This window comes from Gorilla gorilla, chromosome 18, assembly GCF_029281585.2.
Source record: "Gorilla gorilla gorilla isolate KB3781 chromosome 18, NHGRI_mGorGor1-v2.1_pri, whole genome shotgun sequence".
NCBI lineage: Eukaryota > Metazoa > Chordata > Mammalia > Primates > Hominidae > Gorilla > Gorilla gorilla.
Genome location: NC_073242.2, coordinates 16,045,761 through 16,060,397, shown reverse-complemented (window position 1 = coordinate 16,060,397; position 14,637 = coordinate 16,045,761). Strand labels below are relative to the sequence as shown.

The window sequence follows — 14,637 nt, the reverse complement described above, 5'->3', positions numbered from 1 at the left end:
TTTCGAGGCTGAGGCGGGCAGATCGCTTGAGGCCAGGAGTTCAAGACCAGCCTGGCCAACATGGAAAAACCCCATCTCTATTCTAAAAATACAAAAATTAGCTGGGCGTGGTGGTGCATGCCTGTAATCCCAGCTACTCGGGAGGCTGAGGCTCTAGAATCGCTAGAACCCGGGAGGCGGAGGTTGCAGTGAGCTGAAATCATGCTACCACACTCCAGCCTGGGTGACAGAGCGAGACTCTGTCTCAAAAAAAAATAAAAAATAAAAATAAAAAAAATCTAAAAAACACGAATAAAAGAAAAAAAACCAAAAAATTAAAGTTAAAAACTGAGCAGGTGCCCTCGTGTCCAGCCCAGTCCCTGCTGTGAGTCTCGATTAGAACACGCTCCAGGAACTGATATGTGGGAAGTGTTCTCTCACTTCCTGGCTGTGCCCCTTGGGGAAATGATAGATCTGTCTGAGCCTCATCTTCCACATCTGCAAAACAGGAACAGCAGACCCAACCTTCATTTGCGAGAGGGTGAAACGAGACTGCACGCAGTGCCTGGCACAGCAATTGTTCAGTGATGGCGACCCCCGTGCTGCTTATTACTAAATACATTTTTAAACAGGTTCTACAGAGAATTCTAGGCACAGCCAGGAACTGAGAAACTCTGCTTGAAACATTCCCTTTAATGTAAGCATCTGTTTTGTTTTGTCTAAACTAACTAAACACTAAACTAAAAAACAAACAAACAAAACACAAATAGCCACATCACCCAGGAAGGAAGAATGATACCAAGTAGGACTTCCCATGCAGCCAGTCCTCACACACATGTGTGACACTGGGAACCAGCCATGCCCTTAACCATCTTTCTCTGTGCAGGGATGAGAATGTTCCAGAACACTCCCAGGGACCCCCATCTGGAGGCTGCATGCCGCAGAGAGCCCCCCCTCTCCTACCAGCAGCCTCAGGCCACCCTCCTATAAGCCTCAGCCTTCACTTCTCCTGTTCCTCACTGAGCGCAGCCACCATGGTCAGTTGGGAGCTTCTGCAGGCATGCAGTGCTCGCTAAGGCTGTCTTACCCTCTCAACCCACCAATTAGCCCACAGGTCGAACTGGGCAGCTGGAAAATTCCACTCTGCATGGAGGAGGACCAAGCACCTAAGAGGAGGAATCTGAACATCGGTTAGTCGACCATCCTCTCAGCATTTTTTTTTCCTTGTCTTGAGACAAGGTCTTCTCTGTCGCCCTGGCTGGATTGCAGTGGTGCGATCTTGGCTCACTGCAACCTCTGCCTCTTGGGTTCAATCGATCCTCCCACCTCAGCCTCCCAGGAAGCTGGGATTACAGGCATGCACCACTGTGCCTGGCTAATTCTTTTGTATTTCTAGTAGAGAAGGGGTTCCACCATGTTGGCCAGGCTGGTCTCAAACCCCTGACCTCAGGTGATCCACCCACCTCAGCCTCCCAGAGTGCTGGGATTACAGGTGTGAGCCACTGCGCCTGGCCCCCTGTTGGCTTTTTGAAGGGATCAGCTCTCCCTCTTCCTACAGCCTTGGTGGGCCTGTCAATCAGGGTGCCTCAGATTCCCCCAGCCAAGGTGGGCACTGTCTGAGGTCACCCCATAAAAGCCCCTCTCCCAGGATTTGAACTGTCATCAGTGGTCTACAAGGACCAAAGACAGTTCAAGTTCACCTGTCCTAAAAGAGTCTAGTCTCCCAGAGTTCCCATTTCCTGAGTCCTACTTGCTCAGCTCTGCCTTTGATTCATGAGTTACCTGGTATCCTTCCAGGAAACACCCTCTGTTTGTTTAAGGTGGCCAGATTCAGCTTCTGCTGCTTACGAAAAAGCCCTTGGCTGGGACCCTAAGCCACACACTGCAGAAGGCAGGAGGGATGGGTCCAGTCTGGCCACTGGAATTCCACTAGGCGACATCCCTCTTCAGGGTCCCCACCACCACCTGCTGCAGTTCCCCAACAGGCGCTGATCACCCTGCATTGTCTGGGCCCATGTGTGTCTTGACTGTGCCCCAGGATGTATGCGTGGCGGCTCACAATCAAACTGTTGCCATTTATTGTCCATCCACTGTGTGCCAGGCACTTCATAAGCATGGTCCCCTCAAGGCATGCTGGTCACGGTAACGTGATGCATGAAACAGTAAAGCTTACCCAAGGTCATCAGTGACAATAAAGGGATCTGGGGACTCAGGCTGTATCCCCCAGTGCCAGCCTCAAAGCCAGACACACAGTAGGTACTCAGTAAATGTGTGCTAAATGAACCAATGAACAACCGGAGGGGTGAAAACACAGACATCTGACGGCACCTCCCCAGACATGCAGCGACAGTCTCGGCCCATCTCTGGCCTCATTCTATGAGCCGAGCCAGCTCCAACCCGGGCAGTACTGACCTGCTTCCTCCTCGTCCATCACTGTGCTGCCTGGGAATTCAGAAGACCCAAGATATTGTTAAGAAGCAAAGCAAAACTCCCACCCTAAGCCCCTATCTAAATAAAGGAGTGAAGGAACTGTCTTTTCTAAAGGGGGAGGGGCAAGAATGGCTGAAGGGTCTGCTCCATTTGTGCATCAGTTTCCCCATCCCACACGTGCTGGGTGGATCCGGGACAAGCACACTGCCCAAGACCAACCCCTTTCTCCGAAGTCATAACTGTGTTGGGTTTTTGTTTGTTTGTTTGTGACAGAGTTTCACTCTTTAGCCCAGGCTGGAGGGAAGTGGCGTGATCTCAGCTCACTGCAACCTCCACCACCCAGGTTCAAGCAATTCTCCAGCCTCAGCCTCCCAAATAGCTGGGATTACAGGTGCCCGCCACCATACCTGGCTAATTTTTGTATTTTTAGTAGAGACAGGGTTTTGCCATGTTGGCCAGGCTGGTCTCAAACTCCTGACCTCAGGTGATACACCTGCCTTGGCCTCCCAAAGTGCTAGGATTACAGGCGTGAGCCACCATGCCTGGCCAAAGTCATAACTGTGTTTAACCATAAATAGAGCTAAACAAATAATGCAGACCAACCTTCAGTCTTCAGGCTTGTTTTTACACAGGAGAGGAAAAGAAATAAAGTATTACAGTAGGTAAGCCAGGCATGACACTGGGAGGTGGCATGGGCATCAGCTCCAGCCCCTTTGAGGACAGAGACTGCTCCTGAGAGGGGCTGGCCCCACACAGAGCCAGACGCACATGTGCCCAAGAGGAGAAGAAAAGGTGACTTAGCCCAGATATCACCCTGGACCCTCCTAGGCTGGGATGGGGACTCCTGCTCTGTGATTTCCCAGGCCCTCAAGCAGCCCTCCATCACTGCATTTAGCACTATGATACCCTTAATTGTTTGGTGTTTGTCTCTCCCATCAGACTGTGAGCTCTCAAGGGCATGAAGTGGGTCTTATCCATCACTGTATTACCAGCACCTGGCACAGCAGGTGGCCAAGTGCAGTTACACAGGATGCACACTGCACAACTCAACGTGGGGGGCACCATTCCACACAGAGGCTCACGTACCAGGTGGCCTTGTGGCACACAGCAGGCACTCTGTACACACCCGACAGACAGATGGGCAGACTGACAAGTGTATAGTCAAGTCAAGAAACAGAGCTGATTTCCCATTGCCAGAGGGGCGCCTCTCATAGGCAGGACTGACAAAGCTGCTTTCTAAAGCAGACCTGAGAGGGGGTGAAATCCACTCCTATTTTCTCCTAGTCTGAGGTATTTATCTGCAGTGTAAACATCCAAACCCCTCCGGCCTGCCCACTGCTTATGCAGGACATGCCTTGAACAGCCAAGGCGCGATTCATCCACTCATTTAACACATTTACTGAGTGTCTACTATGTGTCAGGCTCTTTTCTTAGTCCTGGGGATGAAGAGACAACCAAAAAGCCCTCAGAGCAGCCGGGCACGATGGCTCATGCCTGTAATCCCAGCACTTTGGGAGGCTGAGGCGGGTGGATCACATGAGGTCCGGAGTTCAAGACCAGCCTGACCAATGTGGCACAATGCCGTCTCTACTAAAAATACAAAAATTAGCCAGGCGTGGTGGCAGGCATCCGTAATCCCAGCTACTTGGGAGGTTGCGGCAGGAGAATCACTTGAACCCAGGAGGTGGAGGTTGCAGTGAGCCGAGATTGCACCATTGCACTCCAGCCTGTGCAACAGCGTGAGACTCCCAAAACAAACAAAACAAAACAAACAAAACCCTCAGATCTTAAATTCCAAAGGAAGAGATAAACAATAAATGAACAAGTAGATCCATAATTTACTCCAGGCAGCAATAAGTGCCACAAAGAAATCAAAGCAGGGAAGAAGAGGGAAATGAAGGCTGGGGGCCAGGGTGGAGAATGCTATAAAGTAGCAAGAATTCTTTCTTTTTTTTTTTAAAGCAAACACACGAAACTTGTAATTCAGTGACTGTCACTGAGTTCATGCAAACACCAGGTGTTGGGTTTTGGATGCTGTCAAGCCAGGTGCTGTTTCTACCCTTGACCCACGTTAAGTGCTGCCCCGGGTCTGTGTATTCCACTGCCAGCCCTCTCACTGTTTATTCCACCAACACTGCCTTTACTCAAGAAGGTTCTGGAACTCTGGGCAAGGCCCAGCAGGCCAGCCTCCCCGGAGGGAAGAATTCAACTCACAGCTTTATAGTCAACGCCTCATTTTTGACCAAAAACGGCATTCACTGGCTACCTCACTGACCTCCTCCCCCAGCCTCGGCAGAGAAAGCTCTTCATCCTCAAAAGAGGAAGAAATCCGGCCTCTGAGGACAGCCAGAAGGAATGTGGGGGTCTGTCTGATGAACTCTCTCGGCAGCTGCTCTGTGCTGACAACTAATTCGTGTAACTTGGGGAGGTGCTTATGGCCCATTGTTAAGAAAAGAAATCAAAAGGTGGCAGGAGATGAGAAAACTCTAAGATATGCTCTCAATCTTGTCAAGGGAAAAGGCCTAGGAAGGAAGGACAGGTGAAAAAGATGCCAAAGCTAACAACAGCTCCCCTTCTGGGCAGTGAGGGCAGAAAGATGTTCTTTTTCGGGAGGTTTTTTTTTTGTTTTTTGTTTTTTTTTTGAGACAGTCTCGCTCTGTTACCCAGGCTAGAGTGCAGTGGCACAATCTTGGCTCACTGCAAGCTCTGCCCCCCCGGATTCACGCTATTCTCCTGCCTCAGCCTCCTGACATTTCTGTATTTTTAGTAGAGATGAGGTTTCACCATGTTGGCGAGGCTGGTCTCGAACTCCTGACCTCAGGTGATCCACCTACCTTGGCCTACCAAAGTCCTGGCATTACAGATATGAGCCACCTTTTTTCCTGATTCTTTGTACTCTTTTGTAGTTTGCAAATGTCTACGATGAGCACATGTTGCTTTTATAATCATTAAGAAAAACTCGGTAAATACTTAAGAGGGAAAAATATTTGCCATGAGGTTAACAGATGGTTCAAGCAAGGTTTTGAAAAATGGCCACAGACCAGGTGCCGCGACTCATGCTTATAATCCCAGCATTTTGCATTTTGGGAGGTCAAGGTGGGAGGATCGCTTGAGCCCAGGAGTTCGAGACCAGCCTGGGCAACAGAGTGATATCCCATCTCTATAAAAAAACATAAAAATATATAAATAAAATTTTTTAAAAGAAAAAAATGGCCACATTGTTGGAATAAAGATCCTTCTCCCAAGAGGACAAGGGAAGAATTCAGCAGTGTGAAGTCGGAGCACATAGGGTTTCTTGCTCATGGTGCTTTGGATGTCCTGGCGACCGGATTCCCTGTCACGGGGGGCAGGGTAAGGGGGAATTCGTCTTGAGTGCTGTAGGATGTTTAGCGACATCGCTGGCCTCTACCCTGGTTGCCTGCCAGGGGCAAACCCCACTCCAGTTTTGACATCCAAACATGTCTCCAAATATTGCCAACTGTCCCCAGGGTGGGGGCAATTTGCCCCTGATGGAAAACCACTGCTCTAGGTATTAAGTTCCTAAGAAAGAAACCAGAGTCATGAAGATGTGTTTTACCTTCCAGGTATGAAGGTTAATGAGCCATTTTTTTAAATCCCTTAAAAATTTGTTCCCCTAAGGGGCTTGAGGCAATCTGTGAAAATAGTTCACTATTCACTTTATCCAGAAAACACCACAGAATCATGCAGATCAAGAGGTTCAAATCTTCGTGTTCACCTTAAGAACACTTGTGAGGCCGGGCATGGTGGCTCAGGCCTGTTTTCCCAACACTTTGGGAGGCTGAGACAGGAGGATCCCTTGAGGCCAGGAGTTTGAGACCAGCCTGGTCAGCATGGTGAAACCCCATCTCTACTAAAAATACAAAAATTAGCCGGGCGTGGTGGCACATGCCTGTAACTCTAGCTACTCGAGCGGCTGAAGCACAAGAATTTCTTGAACCCGGGAGGTGGAGGCTGCAGTGAGCCAAGATCGTGCCACTACACTCCAGCCTGGGCAACAGAGTGAGACTCTGTATCAAAAAAAAAAAAAAAAGGCCAGGCGCAGTGGCTCACGCCTGTAATCCCAGCACTTTGGGAGGCCGAGGCGGGCGGATCATGATGTCAAGAGATCGAGACCATCCTGACTAACACAGTGAAACCCCGTTTCTACTAAAAATACAAAAATAATTAGCCAGGCTTGGTGGCAGGCGCCTGTAGTCCCAGCTACTCGGGAGGCTGAGGCAGGAGAATGGCGTGAACCCGGGCGGCAGAGCTTGCAGTGAGCCAAGATCGCGCCACTGCACTCCAGCCTGGGCGACAGAGCAACACTCCGTCTCAAAAAAAAAAAAAGAAAAAGAAAAAGAACACTCCTGAAAGCGCCCAGGCCATCAAAGGTATGCACATACAAAAGGCCACAAAGTATCAGAAAGATGCCACTTTACAGAAACAACATGTACCATTCTGACATTATAATGGTGGAGTTGGTAGATGTACCCAGGCCAAGAAGTGGGGCTGGCCACAAGGTCGGCGGCCCAAAAAGAGCACTGAATTTCTGCTGCACATGCTTAAAAATACAGAGAGTCACACTCAACTTAAGGGTTCAGATGCAGATTCTCTGGTCCTTGAGCATATCCAACTGAAGAAAGCACCTAAGTTGCGTCGCCGGACCTACAGAGCTCAGGGTCGGTCGGATTAACCCATACGTGAGCTCACCCTGCCACATCCAGATGATCCTGCCTGAAAGGGAACAAACTGTTCCTAAATCAGAAGGGGAGGCTGCACAGAAGAAAAATATATCCCAGAAGAAATTGAAGAAACAAAAGCTTATGGCATGGGAATAAATTAGGAATAAAAAGAATGCCATTAAAAGTTAAAAAAAAAAAAAAGAGAGGGAGACAAACAGTAAAAAAGATATATTTCTTAGAAATCAGTAAACTGAATATCCCGGGAGAGAGGTCGGTATGGCCCCATTCACAAGCCTGGTTCCTGCCCATCCCCCCTCAAGGATTCTCCCAAACCAAATACCAACACCTGCACCCCTTCAGCCTGGGTGTTCTAAAAAAAAAAGAGCTGATTAATCCAACAAGGAAAAAAGTTCCCCTTTAGGAAGAGCCAAAAATGTGGTTTAAACAAACCCAAGGTCATTGGCGCTTTGAGTTGGCTAAGGCTGGGCAAGACCAGACCCTGATGTCAAGACTTTATAGCCAGGGCCCCTCCAGAGCAATGGAAAAGGGTGGGTGGTGAGAGAGGGGGGTGCCCCAGTTTGATGTAAGACCCACTGCCGAGGACTTCTATGTAACCTCAAAGGCAGGAGGTGGGGAGGTCAAACTGGGAAAATGAACGCACGAGGTGCCAGGGTGGTGGGCGGCATTTGCATCACCAAATTAAGTGCTGATGTGTACAAAAATCACAAAGCATCTGGCCGCCTTCCATGTTCTGTATACACTGCTTGGATACTCTAGCAGCTCGGAAAGAAAGGGGACATTTAAGGACATTTTTTGCTCACCTGGATGGAAGGGTAGAGAGACAGACCTCACGCTGGGCAAAAGATTCAGCTAAACCCACACATTTTGATTTAGAGAGCACAAAGGGTATTGGCACCTAAAAGTAGCCTGCCAAGCAGGTCAGTGAAAAAGTCACGAAGAAGTTGCAACAATGCATTGCTCAGGCTGAGAGACAGACAAAGGGGGATTCTGCAGCAAGAAGAAACAGGCTAGACTCAAGGTAGAACTTCCCAACCACAAGGGAATGAACATGCAGAAATTCAGTCTAATCAAATAATTTAAAAGCTGAAGGGAATGTCAGCTATCATGCACTGGCAAGAAACAAAAATCCAACTGTCTTTTGAGACATGGTCTTGCTCTGTCACCCAGGCCAGATGGAGTGCAGTGGCACGATTTTGGCTCACAGCAGCCTGACTCCCAGGCTCAAGCGATTCCCCCACCTCAGCCTCCCGAATAGCCGGGACTACAGGTGTGCACCACCATCCCACCTAATGTTTGTACTTTTAGTAGAGACGAGGTTTCACCATGCTGCCCAGGCTGGTCTTGAACTCCTAACATCAAGTGATCCACCCGCCTTGGGCTCCCAAACTGGTGGGATTACAGGCACAAACCACCACACCTGGCCACCAACTTTTCCTTTAAAACCACCAGGGCTCATGACAGCAGTATTCACAAGAGTCAAAAAGTGGAAAAAACCTGAATGTCCATCAACCAGTGAACAGATCAACACAGTATGGTCTATCTGCACAATGGCGTATTATTCCGCAATAAAAGGAAATGAAGCTACAACATAGATGAACCTTGAAAACATCAAGCTAAGTGTAAAAGCCGCCAGTCACAACATTCCACCTACTGTGATGCCATTTATATGAAATGTCCAGAATAAGCAAATCTACAGAGACAGAAAGATTAGTGGTTGCCTAGGGCTTGGGAGGTGCTGGGGAAAACAGGGAGTCATGGCTGATGGATTGGGGTTTCTTTTGGGGGTGATTAAAAGAAGTTCTAAACCTGACTGTGGTGATGGTTGGATTGTGTGATTTAAGTGGGTTAATTGTATGTTGTATGAATTTTTGTTTTGTTTTGTTTTTCTGAGACTAAGTCTTGCTCTGTTGCCCAAGCTGGAGTGTAGTGGCACGATCTCGGTTCACTGCAACCTCCGCCTCCCAGGTTCAAACTATTCTCCTGCCTCAGCCTCCCCAGTAGCTGGGCCTATAGGTGTGCGCCACCATGCCAGGATAATTTTTGTATTTTTAGTAGAGACAGGGTTTCATCAGGTTGGCCAGGCTGGTCTCGAACTCCTGACCTCAGGTGATCCACCTGTGTCAGCCTCCCACAGTGCTGGGATTACAGGCGTGAGCCACTGCGCCCAGCCTACATGTGTGAATTACATCTCAAAAAAGCACTTATTAGAGACCACTAGGATCTCTGCAGAGAAGGAGCTCCCACTCCCACCCCAGGCAAAGGATGAGAAACTCAGAGACCAACTTGAGAACCAACCCTGCCAGCAGCTGCTGTGTATCCTGGGGCTGGTCACTTTGCCTCTCTGACACTCAGTGGCTTCCCAGGGCAGTCAGACCAAAACCCACCTGGAAGGCCCTGCAGGACAATCACTGTGCTGACCTCTACTCCTGCCCCCCATGTCCTGGCACACCATGGTCTGGCCACACCACCCTTTTTGTTTTGTAAACAAATTGAGCTCATGCTGGTCCTGAGGCCTTTGCACTGGCTGTTCCCTCTGCCCACAACACTGTTCCCAGATCTTCTCCCTGCTGGCTCCTTCCCATACCAATGCAACCTCCCCAGAGAGGGTTTCCCTATCCCCTGCCTGAGTTGCCACAATGACACCCATCACTCCTCAGCCCATGGCATTGTCTTTTTTGTTTCCCCTCCAAAGCACTTAATAGCATCTGAATTTTTTTTTTTTTTTTGTAGAGTTGGGGTTTCAGTGTGTTGGCCAGGCTGGTCTTGAACTCCTCCTGGCCTCAAGGGATCCACCCACCACGGCCTCCCAAAGTGCTGGGATTACAGACGTGAGCCACTGTGCCTGGCAAATTTTTTGTATTTTTTGTAGAGATGAGGTTTCGCCATGCTACCAAGGATGGTCTCAAACTCCTGAGCTGGAGCGATCCGATCCTCCCACCTCAGCCTCTCTATGTGTTGGGATTACAAGTGTTGGGAACCACCACGTCTGGCCCTGCTGAACTGCTTTATGAGGGAGGAAAGTGAAGCTCAGATGGGTCTGAAGGGCAGGCCTGAGGTCACATAGCTGGGGAGATGAGCGGCCGGGGATTGAACCCAGACGTCACCAACCCGAGCCTGCCAGCTTAACTCCGTGCTTCACCTCACAACCCTCACATCTCTTGTGTCACGTATGTCCTCAGTTTCTCTCAGCCCCGAGAGCCAGGACTTTAATTATCATCGTTCCCATTTTTGCCATAAGGACCCTGAAACTCATCAGGTCCAAGGTCATGTTCCAGGAAGGCGCTAGACCCTGCCCTGAGGTCAGCTGAGCTGAAGCCTGGTGCTCCCGTCCCCTGGCCATAAAGCACCGAGACTCTCTCCCAATTCAGCGCTGCAGGGACTAAGGTGGTTTTCCACATTGCTTCTTTAGGGGGCTCCATCCAGCTCCCACCCTCATGCCCTGATGAGCCGCCTTCCCCAAGTGGCTGGTGGCAACCTCAAAGAGGCCAATGTGGCCCTTCAAGTTGCCAGACACGCTGAGCGGGTGGAACCCTGGGGCTGCCCCTACCGTTCTCCTCTGCGTCCTGCTCCTGCTCTGTGCTGGCATAGGTACGCAGGAACTCGGCGAAGGCGCCGTCTCGGGCCAGCAGCTCCTGGTAGGAGCCCATCTCAGAGATCTTGCCACCACTCATGACGATGATGACGTCCACCTGCGGCAAGTAGCTCATGCTGTGCGTGACCAAGATTCGCGTCTGTGGGCAAAGGGGACACCCGGCCACGTCAGTGCACATGTGTGAGACTGCCTAGCTTGGCAGAGTGAAGACTAAAGGAGGAATGAGCCGATGAACACCTGGCGGGCAAAACTCAGGTCTGAAGGTGGGACATGCACCTGCGATAACAGCATCCAGGAGCAGCTGAACCTGTGCACGTGGTCCTGTAACATGCATGTGCAAAGGGCCTGCCACGCCTCAGGTGCTGAGCTAAAAGCTGGGGAAGGGCTGCAGGAGAAACGAACACTAGTAGAATAGTGCTTGCTGAATGGCGAAAACGCAGCAAAAAGGGGAACGGGTGTACCAAGTGTGCAGGTTTTGCAATTTTAACAAAGGTAATGGGGAAGGTTATTTTTTAACAAAAACCTGAATGACAAGAGGTAGGGAGGGAACCATACAAGTATGTAAAGGAATAAAAGGATGGTGCCACAGCGAAACAGTTTGTATGCAATGGCTTTTTTTTTTTTTTTGAGACAGAGTTTCACTTTGTTGTCCAGGCTGGAGTGCAGTGGCACGGTCTCGGCTCACTGCAACCTCTGCCTCCCGGGTTCAAGCAATTCCCGTGCCTCAGCCTCCCTCCGCGTAGCTGGGATTACATACGCCCGCCACCACACCTGGCTGATTTTTTTTTTGTTGTATTCTAGTAGAGATGGCGTTTCACCACGTTGCCCAGGCTGGTCTCAAACTCCTGACCTCAGGCAATCTGCCTATCTCAGCCTCCCAAAGTTTTAGGATTACAGGTGTGAGCCGCTGCGCCCAGCCCAATGGCTTAATTTTTTTCTTTTTTTTTTTTTTTTTTGAGATAGGGTCTCGCTCTGTCGCCCAGGCTGGAGTGCAGTGCTGCGACCTCAGCTCACCGCAACCTATGCTTCCTGGGTTCAAGCGATTCTCCTGCCTCAGCCTCCCAAGTAGCTGGGACTACAGATACGTGCCACCATGCCCACATAATTTTTGTATTTTTTGTCAAGACAGGGGTCTCATCATGTTGTCCAGGCTCATCTTGAACTCCTGAACTGAAGCGATCCATTCGCCCTTGGCTTACAAAAGTGCTGGGACTACAGGCATGCGCTACCGTGCCCAGCTCTGGCTTAATTTTTTTCTAAAACAACTCCCGCTGTCAGCCACCCCCAAAACCACTACAAAATATGCACATGCATACATTTTATCTGCAAATCTGAAAGTGGGAAGACATTCATCAAACTATTAATAGAAGTCAGCATATGTTTCCTTAAACAGCTAACGGTCAATCTTTTCAGCTTTATGGATCTTACAGTTGCCATGGCACCAACTCAGCCCTGCCGAGGTGAAGTACTGTAGATGATGCTTTAAAGAACAGGACACGTGCGGTGGCTCACACCTGTAATCCCAGCACTTTGGCAGGCCAAAATGGGAGGATTCCTTGAGGCCAAGAGTTTGAAACCAGCCTGGGAAACATAGTGAGACCTGTCTCCACAAAATAAAAATAACAATAAATTAGCCAGGCATGGTGCTGCATGCCTGTGGTCCCAGGAGCTACTCAGAAGGCAGGAGGATTGATTCAGCCGAGGAGCTGGAGGCTACCATGCCATGACTGTGGCACTGCACTCCAGCCTGGACAACAGAGGAAAACCCTGTCTCCAGAAAAAAAAGAAAAAAAAAATACATTGGCCATGTTCCAATAAAGTTTTATTTATGGACACTGATATCTAAATTTAATATGATTTTCAAATGTCATAAAATATTCTTCCTGTTTAGATTTCTTCTATTTAAAAATACACACATCATTCTTAGCTCAAGAGCCATATAAAAAGCAGGCAGTGGGCCAGATTTGCTAACCCTTGCTCTCTAAGAGAAGAATTAAAGATTAGGGATGCAGGATGAAGAGGGACTATTTTATTTACTTTATTCATATATATTTTCTGAGACAGAGTCTCGCTCTGTTACCCAGGCTAGAGTGCAGTGACGCAATCTCAGCTCACTGCAACCTCCACGTCCCGGGTTCAAGACATTCTCCGGCCTCAGCTTCCCGAGTAGCTGGGATTACAGCCATGCACCACCACACTCGGCTGATTTTTGTATTTTTAGTAGAGATGGGGTTCACCATGTTGGCCAGGTTGGTCTCGAACTCCTGACCTCAGGTGATCCACTGGTCTAGGCCTCCAAGTGTTGGGATTACTCACCGTGCCCAGCTTTATTTACTTTACATACATGCACACACACACACACACACACACACACACACACACACACACACACATATTATAAGAATATATCCATATTCTTGTACTTTTCAATTTTGTTACAATGGGCATGTATTACTTAGTAATTTTCAAAAATGTTTTGTACTATTTTAAAATATGTTTACACAGAATGTTAGAGGTATGTATGGGAACGATTACAAGAGATCATGTAGCACGATGTTTCCTGTATATACACGTGTAACAAGATAACCCTATTTAAAAAGTTTACAGAGCAAAAAGACTTGAAAAAAATACAAAACCTCTAACCAGTGGAATGTGTGTAACTGCTTCCATTTTTGTTTTTCATGTTTTTCTTAGTCTATATGCCCCCCATGGGGATGTGTTAGTTTTAAAATCAGGGGAAACAGCCGGGTGTGGTAGCTCACACCTGTAATCCCAGCACTGCAGGAGACCCAGGCGGGCAGATCACTTGAGGTCAGGAGTTCGAGACCAGCCTGACCAACATGGTGAAACCTCGACTCTACTAAAAATACAAAAAGTTAGCCAGGCGTGGTGGTGGGCACCTGTAATCCCAGCTACTTGGGAGGCCAAAGCAGGAGAAGTGCTTGAACCCGGGAGGCGGAGGTTGTAGTGAACTGAGATCATGCCACTGCACTCCAGCCTGGGCAACAATAGCGAAACTCCACCTCAAAAAAATAAAATTGGGGGAGAAAAAAAAGAGCCAGTGTGTACCCATTACCACAACTGCCCTATAAAAAGAACACAGGAACTATTTCCTATCATGTTAAGGTGTTGTGGCAATTTTCCGACCCCTCTACCCACAGACACCTCTTCAAGTAAGAAAACGCAGCCTGCTAGGTCACAGGCAATGTCTTGGGGTGGGATTCCCTGCTAAGAAGCCAGCCCTGTGACTTAATCAGGAAGAGAGGCCTCCCTTGGCCATGCAGAGGCAATGAATTTAACTCTGCACGGAGGACTTACCACTATAAAGACAAGTACAAGACGGCTGTCTTAGGAAGGCTTCCAAGACAAGCATGAGAAATGTGTTCTTTAAAGTCCAATTAAAAACAAAGAAAGCCAGAGAAAGTAAAGGACTCCTAAAGGGGACACGTTCTGACTTAACCAAAGGGCGAGACGGCCCAACACCAAGCCCCGCCCCGCCAGCAGGCACCTTGTTCTTCAGCATCCCCTTGGGGCCAATCACATTTTCAAAGATGTGTTTTCCCACATGGGCATCCACTGCTGAGAGGGGATCATCGAAGAGGTAAATGTCAGCGTTGGAGTACACAGCCCGGGCCAGGCTCACGCGCTGCTTCTGGCCCCCAGACAGGTTCACGCCCTGGGGAGAGACATACACAGGAGTGGGTTTCCTGGGAAATCTTGAGACTCACGATACATAGAAGCAGGCCGAGTGTGGTGTGATCCCAGAACTTTGGGAGGCCAAGGTGGAAGGACTGCTTGAGGCCAGGGGTTTGAGACCAGCCTGAGCAATATAGGGAGACCCTGTCTCTACAAAAAAGAAAAGAAAAGAAAAAATTAGCCAAGTCTGCTGATGGGCGCCTGTAGTTCCAGCTGTTCAGGAGGCTGAGTGGGAAG

At 49.0% G+C, this 14,637-nt stretch overlaps 1 protein-coding gene and 1 pseudogene across 9 annotated transcripts in view; one reads left to right on the top strand and one right to left on the bottom strand.

The window, feature by feature from the left end:
- LOC101130854 (multidrug resistance-associated protein 1) overlaps nt 1-14,637 on the bottom strand; it is a 190,068-nt gene that overhangs the window by 40,644 nt on the left and 134,787 nt on the right. For 5 of the 9 annotated variants that reach the window (XM_055365324.2, XM_055365323.2, XM_063699512.1 and 2 more), the window contains 3 exons: nt 14,213-14,380; nt 10,660-10,843; nt 2,392-2,421 (listed from right to left, as the gene is read on the bottom strand). In XM_055365324.2, the coding sequence (XP_055221299.2) occupies nt 2,392-2,421; nt 10,660-10,843; nt 14,213-14,380 (382 nt within the window). The remainder of the gene's footprint in view (nt 1-2,391; nt 2,422-10,659; nt 10,844-14,212; nt 14,381-14,637) is intronic. The other 4 variants (XM_063699510.1, XM_055365320.2, XM_063699509.1 and 1 more) reach the window with 1 other exon arrangement.
- Nucleotides 6,771-7,247, top strand: LOC129527572 (large ribosomal subunit protein uL22-like; annotated as a pseudogene).